Below are 7,979 nucleotides of genomic sequence, written 5' to 3' on the forward strand. Positions count from 1 at the left end.
TGCCCGCCCGCTTCCATGGCCACGACCACTACTGCTTCGATTTGCGGGTTCCTCCCGCTGGGTGCAGGCGCTGAGACTGATTTCTGCTGCTTGGCCTCGTGGGAGATGTAGTCTTTCCCGAGGTTGGATTAGAAGAGCCTTTTACAAAACTGGCAGAAAAGAAAACACGATGTGTATAGGACTCGTATCTCTTCCCATTTATTGACCTCGGCCAGTCTCCAAACCATTTCCTCCCGAACCCCCTCTAACGCCAAGTGCGTCACCCCTCTCCGGGTCAATCTAGCTCTCTCCGGCTCGCTCGCCGTTCTGCTGCTCGGTCCAATCGTAGGTGAGTTCCCAGTCAGTTCCCGGAGTGCTTTGCGGCTGTAATGGCTGCCCCCGGCCAGCGTGGGGCTGCGCTCCTTCGTGCAGTGTTAGGGTTTTGGCAGCTGGGCCCCGTCGCCGCGAGGGAGTGGGCGACCCGGTTCCCGTCCCTCTTGGGCTGTCAGCGGAGGTGTGTGTCCTGTGTCGCGGGTGCCGCTTTCTTTGGTCCCCTCCTGGCCTCGGCTTCTAGGCGTTATGGCCAGAACTCAGCCCTGGATCGCTTCCTCGGACTCTCTCAGCCCGACAGTTTGTTGACTCCTCGCGTCCCCGCCGTGTCTATGCGCAGAGGTAAAGGGCCCAGACAGATTTGCCCGAGACTGTCACGATTTTTATCAGTGAAAGTACCGTGTTAGGGGAAACCCTCAGTCTGGGGATATTATTTTTGGCCCTGTGTTATAGAAAACAATCTAAAGGCCTCGAAAGAGGTGAGCAGTGAAGGATCTCACAGGAGAGAGATACCAGGTTCTAAGAGTTTCGAGCCAGAGGGAACCCATCCGGCCACAACCAGAGACGCCCGCAAAGCACGAGATTGAAGGACCACAGGCTAGCCAGTCAGAGTTGTGGCTCTCTGACCCCATATGGGAAGCTGACTGGATCCAATAAGTGCCCCCTGTACTTGGCAAGACACTGAGTTACATCTGGGAAATAGAACCCTCTATTCTAGTAGGGAGTAGTATAGACTCAAGTCTGGACACATAAACTAGTAACTGCAATGCAATATCATAAGAAGCTAATAAAAACAAAAACAAAAATGACAGAAAGCTTTCAGAGTTTTCGTAACACCCATAATAGGGTGAGACTAGCAGGGCTGGAGAGATTTCTAGATTTATCTGGTCTCTCTGTATTCGCATGTACATATATTTACTAGGCACGACTATACAGCGTAGTTCCACACAGTAATTGAGTATTATTAAGTGCCAGGGATTGTACTGAGTGGTTTTATACAATTACCAATTGTTGAAAGAAGGTTATAAGTAGGTGCCATTAATACCATCTTCCTTTTACATATGAGAAAACTAAGGGATTTAGAGAGGTTAGAGGACTTAATAAAGTTATATGAACTAATTAATGGGCAAACTCAGTCTCAAAGCCAGGTCTCAGCTTCAACCTGGTACACTGATCTTGTATCCCTAATCCCTTTGTGTGTGGGTAGGACTGTGGTCCTGACAGGATCCAGATTGTACTCTCTCTCATTGTCCTCCTGACCCCAACCACAGATGAGCAGGAGCTCCTCTTGGTCCATCCCCCCGACATGCCTGAGAACCCCCGCGTCCTACGAGTGGTCCTCCTTGGTGCTCCGAATGCAGGGAAATCAACACTCTCCAACCAACTGCTGGGCCGAAAAGTATGCTGCATCCTTGCTCTCTGCCACACACATACCCTTTTCATCTCTCCATGTATTATTTTAAAGGGAGCTGGGACCTCACTTGGAACTTCTTTGTTCCTGGCAGGTGTTTCCTGTCTCCCAGAAGGTGCACACCACTCGCTGCCAAGCTCTGGGGGTCATCACAGAGGAAGAAGCCCAAGTGGTGCGTACCTGCAACAGGACAGAGGATGAAGCTAAGAGGGCCTCCCTTAGTGTTAGACCTGAAAAAAATGATGTTTAGAATCACCTCTCTGAGGAAAAAGGGTCTACTTTTCCGTTAGGCCTGGAGCAGTTCTCTCTGTGCCTTTCCCCTCTGGCATCTAGTCAGAAAGGTTTCATATTCTCTTTACTGCCTCCTAATCTTCTGTATATTCACAGTCATCATCCTCCTGGATCTCATCTAGAATTTAAGCAAATTAGATGAGCCTGGCCAAGAAGTAAGAGGGGCAGGGGTGGGGGAAGCAGGCTCCTGACATCAAGAGTGGCCTTTCTCTCACCCCCAGTCATAATCTTCCCTCCTGGGGCCTGGATGTCTAGGCATCTCTCTTTCCTGATTTTAGATTCTACTTGACACACCTGGCCTGATCAGCCCTGTTAAACAGAAAAGGTAATAGATATGGAAACAAGTGTTGTAGGGGGAAAGGTATTGAAGAGTGGGTGGGGAGATTTCATCATAGGGGCTGGAAAACCCTCCTTATACCTCATCCCTTCTTAGCACATCAGTCATAAGGCCCTTACTGAACTATGTATGTCTGTCCCTCAGGCACCATCTGGAGCTCTCTTTGTTGGAAGATCCATGGAAGAGCATGGAATCTGCTGATCTGGGTTAGGCTCAAGATGGGAATCTGAAACCCAATTTGCACTGTTGTGGCCTCTTATTCCTGATAGTTTGGGACTTGGGGGTTGTCCAGAGCCCACCCATTGGAAGTTCTTGGTGGGTGAGGAAGAGAGTGGTCATATTTTTGTCCTTCTCCTCACCTGCTAACTTCTAGTTGTGGTTCTTGTGGATGTCTCTGACAAGTGGACTCGGAACCAGCTCAGCCCCCAAGTGCTTCAGTGCTTGACCCAGTTCTCCCAAGTCCCCAGCATCCTTGTCATGAACAAGGTGAGCACCACATATCTTAGGAAGGGGTTTATTTTCCTTCAAGACCTCCATCTCACTGACCACATACCTCTGCTCATCCCCTGTGTCCAGGTAGATTGCCTAAAGCAGAAATCAGTTCTCCTGGAGCTCACGGCAGCTCTCACTGAAGGTGTAGTCAATGGCAAGAAGCTCAAGATAAGACAGGCCTTCCGCTCACAGGCAGGCATACATTGCCCCAGCCCAGCAGCTAAGGGCCCAAACACACAGTCTGTTGGAGGCCCTCAGAGGATTGGCTGGCCCCACTTCCAGGAAGTCTTCATGTTGTCAGCCCTAAACCAGGAGGATGTGAAAACACTTAAGGTCAGTCTTGGCCATAGCCTGGCCTTTGACTTCCTCCATGTGAAGACAAGCTTCAGAGTTCCTCCTGGAAGTGAGAGTAAGTAAGAAAGTCCTGGTTGGGACTGAGATGCTCATCTACTCCCTCTCTATGCACAGCAATACCTCCTGGCACAGGCCCGGCCAGGACCCTGGGAGTTCCATAGTGAAGTCCTCACTAGCCAGACACCTGAGGAGATCTGCGCCAACATCATCCGAGAGAAACTCCTAGAGCACCTGCCCCAGGAGGTGCCCTACAACGTGCAGCAGGTGCAGGCCCAGGAAAAGGATCTGAGGGCTCTCCACCAGGCACACACCTGTAGGACAGAGTAGGACAGCTGGGTCCGAGAGGTAGGGGTATGGACCTGCCTAGCTAATCATGTTTTCTTGTGCAGAAAACAATTGTGTGGGAGGAAGGGCCAAATGGGCAGCTGGTGATTGTCCAGAAGCTTCTGGTGCCCAAAGAATCTCATGTGGTAAGCAGGGCTAGGCTTGGGGGAGGGAGTAAGGATCTACTAGGCAAGGGTTCTTCTCCCACTGCTTGGGAGCCCTGAGAGCAGGCTCACAGTCTCTCTCTTTTATCCCACCCTCAGAGGATCCTGATTGGTCCGAAGGGGCACCTGATCTCCCAGATTGCAGATGAGGTGGGTCGCGACCTGATGAACATCTTTCTCTGTGAGGTGCAGCTACGCCTCTCTGTGAAGCTCCTCAGTTGACCACCTTCTGCAATGCCTTCAAAGATATTCCAACCCAAGCTTCTGGCAGGAACTACTGAGCAGAATTGTCCCTGCCTGGGACCTGCAGGGACTGGTGAGGGGAATGGATACTAACTGACAGACTAACTCTGGTTGTCTGGTTTGCCTAGTCTGTACAGCCCCTGCCCAGCCATGTCTTGTGTTAGAGGAAGGGACCTACCTTAGCTCAGTCCCCAGGTAATTCCTCTCAGTGGGGCCACAGCTACTTAGGTCTAGAAGTTGGCCCCTTGGTGGAAACAGTGCCACCCTGCTTCCTCCTGTCATTAGGCCCAGAATTTCTCCCTGAGTTGCCAGTTGATAGCTGAGAGGAGATCTTTTTCCTGCCCCCTCAGATCCTCCACCTTGAAGCCATGTAAGGACCCACGTGTCCTGTGTGAGATAGTGCCTCCCTCCCACCTGCTCCCCAAGTCCTTGATCCCTCCCACTCCATCATTAAGTTAATAAAGTTAAAAGACAAGTATTCTGGTTCTCACCTTTATTTTTTTAGAACAAGAAAGAGAAAACCTAACCATTTCTTCACCCCCACCCTGTGTCTGAGCTGGAGTCTTCCCTCCCTTCCAGTAGTCTGCTCCATGGTCCTGAGGTCTCTTCTTGGCACGTTTTCTGGGTGCAGCAATAGAACCGTTACCATTACTAAATTCAGTAATGGTAACGGTTTCCTCGCCATTCCCAAGTGCCCTGTCCGTGGGCAGGCTGTGATAGGCTGATAGGTGAGCATGATGGGTTTGTGGCATCCTCTGCCCTCTTCATCAGGCTCCAGAGCTGGGGGTACCCGGACTAGTACATCATCTATACTGTAGTGTCTCATTGCAAACTTACAGTATATGATGATATCCCAGCCAGGGCCCTGCAGAGGGCACAGGGAGCATGGCTTGGAGAGCACTGTGGTAGGGAAAGCCAGGGTCTGGAGGCAAAGCAGGACAGGTCAGGGCTAGACACACAGAGCTCCCCCATCCTTGTTCCACAGTTCCCAGGCTAGCATCTTGATTTTGTAGTCAAGGCTTCCCAAGTGGGTTAGGGGGAGGGCACTGACCCAAAGAACTCTGCAGAGCAAGGATCTGTTGAGATTGCCTTAGGGACCCAGCACCAGAGTTAAGGCAGAGATCATACAATGAGGCAGAAGGTGGCCTCTGATCAGACAGACAGACTCAAAGGAGGGCTACTTACCTGGAGCCAGATCTGCAGACTGGAGAGGTAGAGAGGCCCTGTTCCTGCCTCTCCACTCCAAGTGCTCCTTTTATCTGTTGGCCCCTCCCCTGGGTGGGGCACTTTTTTTGGGGGGTGGAGGTCCTGCCTCTTAACCCTTTCCCTGCTGGATACCTTGGAAGGAGGGTCACTAGCCCCTTTCCCTATTAGGCCCTTTCTCACATACTCTTATGGACCTTGCTAAGCCTAGGATCCACTCTTCACTTTTCATCCCCATAAAGCTGGTCATCTATGTGCTGGGCCAGCCAGGAAAAAGAACAGCCTCACCCTATCCTTTAGCGTTTAATTGCTTGTCATCCCTGGTGGAGGTTGGGTTTTTTGTTTGTGGGACTGTTAGTTAAATCTCTATAAGGCACGGAGGGTCCTTACAGCTGGATCTCTGGATTCCTGGGGGAAGCTCTAGCCTAAATTTTAGTCCCTAGGCCCTTGTCTACATTTATGCTGAGCCCAAGGAGCACAAACCTAGGCAGGCAGACCCCTTGCCCACTTCTGCCATGGCAAGGTCCTCTGGATGGGTGGGTTGGGGGTCCTCTGCTGGGAAATTTGAAGGCAGCTGAATCCCAGATTCTTGTGACAACCTGTGTAAGAATGGGTGGGGTCTGTTCTTCCAAGATCAAAGCACTTAGAGTGAGAGCCTGGCAGTATTTGGTTCTCTGCCTCCAAGGAAGATGAGACTTCTGGGGTAGAGACTCCTCAAAGCAGGGCTTCTATTACTTAGACCCCCATTTTGGAGGAGGGCACATCTCTGCTCCTTCTCCTTGCCCTGTCCTAGACAGTGGTCTGTGTTCTAGGAGGCAGTTACACTCCTCCTCTGCAGGGGCAGATGAAGCCAGGATGAGGAGTGGGAGGAGAGATCCACCTTCTTTTTTTTTGGTATGTGCCCCTAGTGGGAACTGAACCCTGAACCCAGGACTCTCTAGTCCACAGGCCAATGCTCCAACTGCTGAGCCAAACCGACCAGGGCAAGATCCACCTTCTTTTGGTTCCTTAAAGGTGTTCTATTTCTTGGTGCCACCTTGGTACATGTTTTTCCCTGTTTGGCATGATCCTCCCTCCTTTCCTGTCTAGTTAGCTCCTATTCTCACTTCAGATGTCTAAGTGTCACCTCTTCAGAGAAGTCTTCCCTGGTTAGTTAAATCCCCATTATGGCCTCCTTTATTTGTATGATTATTTGCATTAAGTGAATAATGATGAGGGTCTGGTTTATTCACTGGTGTATCTCTACCACAGAGTAGTGACAAAACATTCACGTCGAATGACTGACATGGATCTGAACCCAATGTAATGGGGGAAAGGAGAGACTTTGACCTGAGAAGGCAAATGGTCTAAGGTGTAGCTTTCTCAGGCAAGTCATTTTCTCTCTTGGACTGTCCCTCTTCTCTTTTGTAAATAGCAACAATAGCCCAGCCAGTGTGGCTCAGTGGTTGAGCATCAGCCTATGCACCAAGAGGTCGCCAGTTCCATCCCCAGTCTGGGCACATGCCCAGGTTGTGGGCCCCATCCCCAGTGGGGGGCATACAGGAGGCAGCCAATCAATGTTCTCTTTCATCGATGCTTCTATCTCTCTCCCTCTCCCTTCCTCTAACTCTCTAAAATCAATAAAGAAAAAATAATTTTTTTTAAATAGCAACAATAATAGTCCCCAGTTCACAAAGTTGTGAGAGCAGGCGATTAGCTGCTAGTAAAGCACTTAGCACGGTGCTAGTGCCAGCCCACTAACTGAAAGGGTTCACACAAGTTAATTCCTATCTCACCCCCTTCCCATAGGCTCGCTGAAGGCCACAGGCAAGGCCTATTATTGAACATCTGAAACCTTCTAGAGTATTCTTATTTGTTTGTTTATTTTTTATAATCCTCACCCAAGAACATGTTTGCCTAGATTTTTAGAGAGAAAGAGAGTAAAAAGCATCTATGTGAAAGAGAAACATCAATTGGTTGCCTCCCATACACGCGTCGACCAGGGATTGAACCTGCAGACTAGGTATGTGCCCTGACTAGGAAGCAAACTTGCAACTTTTTGGTGTATGTGATGGCACTCCAACCAACTGAGCTACCCAGCCAGGGCTCATGGAGTATCTTTTTTTTTTAAATACTGTGTGCTTCAAGAACACTTTCTTTTTCCTTTATTGATTTTAGAGAGAGAGGAAGGGAGAGAGAGAGAGAGAAACATCGACGTGAAAGGGACACACAGAGTGGGACACAGTGACATGAAAGAGAAACATTGATGAGAGAGAACATCCATTGGCTGCCTCCTGCATGCCCCCCACTGGGGATCGGGCCCACAACTTAGGCATGGAAATCGAACCAGGTCGACGCTTAACTGCTGAGCCACACTGGCTGGACTCATATAATATTCTTTTTTTTTTATCCTCACCTGAGGACATTTTTCCATTTTTTGTTCAGATAGAGGAAGAGAGAGAGAGAGAAACATCAACATGAAAGGGACACATCGAGTGGCTGCCACCCGCACAACCAACCAGGGCCGGGGACAAACTGCAACTGTGGTACGTTCCCTTAGCGGGAACTGAACCCAGGTCTCTCTGGACCGCAGGCCGATGCTCTAACTGCTGAGCCAAACCGGCCAGGGCTCATATAATATTCTTGAAAGCAGCTCAAGGTCATTGACAGAGCCCAGGTTTAGAGATAACAGCCCTTGAGTGACAGTCCCAAGTCTACCACATTCATCTCTGTGACTTTGGACCAAGTGCCCTCAGCTTTAGTATCTTCGAATATATAAAATGGGAGCTATTCATACCCACCTCATGCTTACATAGGTGATATGATGGGGCAGCGGTGGGGGGGTGGGGAGAGATTGCTTTGTTATTCCACT

General features: G+C 49.9%; 1 protein-coding gene and 1 long non-coding RNA gene across 6 annotated transcripts; one reads left to right on the forward strand and one right to left on the reverse strand.

Annotated features, from left to right (window-relative positions):
- Positions 1–349: 349 nt before the first annotated feature.
- ERAL1 (Era like 12S mitochondrial rRNA chaperone 1) lies at positions 350–3,928 on the forward strand. 5 transcript variants are annotated; one of them, XM_036269860.1, is made up of 10 exons: positions 350–651; positions 1,581–1,708; positions 1,815–1,892; positions 2,290–2,336; positions 2,493–2,554; positions 2,722–2,834; positions 2,925–3,173; positions 3,309–3,458; positions 3,584–3,664; positions 3,782–3,928. In XM_036269860.1, exons 1-10 carry the CDS (start codon positions 369–371, stop codon positions 3,902–3,904), a joined length of 1,314 nt encoding a protein of 437 aa, XP_036125753.1. In that variant the 5' UTR covers positions 350–368; the 3' UTR covers positions 3,905–3,928. The 5 variants fall into 5 exon arrangements, with proteins under 5 accessions (XP_036125753.1, XP_036125754.1, XP_036125756.1 ...); XM_036269861.1 differs by lacking the exon at positions 3,584–3,664 and having other exon boundaries at positions 361–651; XM_036269863.1 differs by lacking the exon at positions 3,309–3,458 and having other exon boundaries at positions 361–651; positions 2,925–3,249; positions 3,782–3,898.
- On the reverse strand, positions 1,704–5,153 carry LOC118634975. The gene is made up of 4 exons (XR_004960421.1): positions 5,111–5,153; positions 2,708–3,143; positions 1,977–2,129; positions 1,704–1,900 (listed from the first exon to the last, which is right to left on the reverse strand). It is a non-coding gene; the product is annotated as an uncharacterized LOC118634975 (long non-coding RNA).
- Between the last annotated feature and the right edge of the window lie 2,826 nt (positions 5,154–7,979).

This window comes from Molossus molossus, unplaced genomic scaffold (assembly GCF_014108415.1).
Source record: "Molossus molossus isolate mMolMol1 unplaced genomic scaffold, mMolMol1.p scaffold_m16_p_19, whole genome shotgun sequence".
NCBI lineage: Eukaryota > Metazoa > Chordata > Mammalia > Chiroptera > Molossidae > Molossus > Molossus molossus.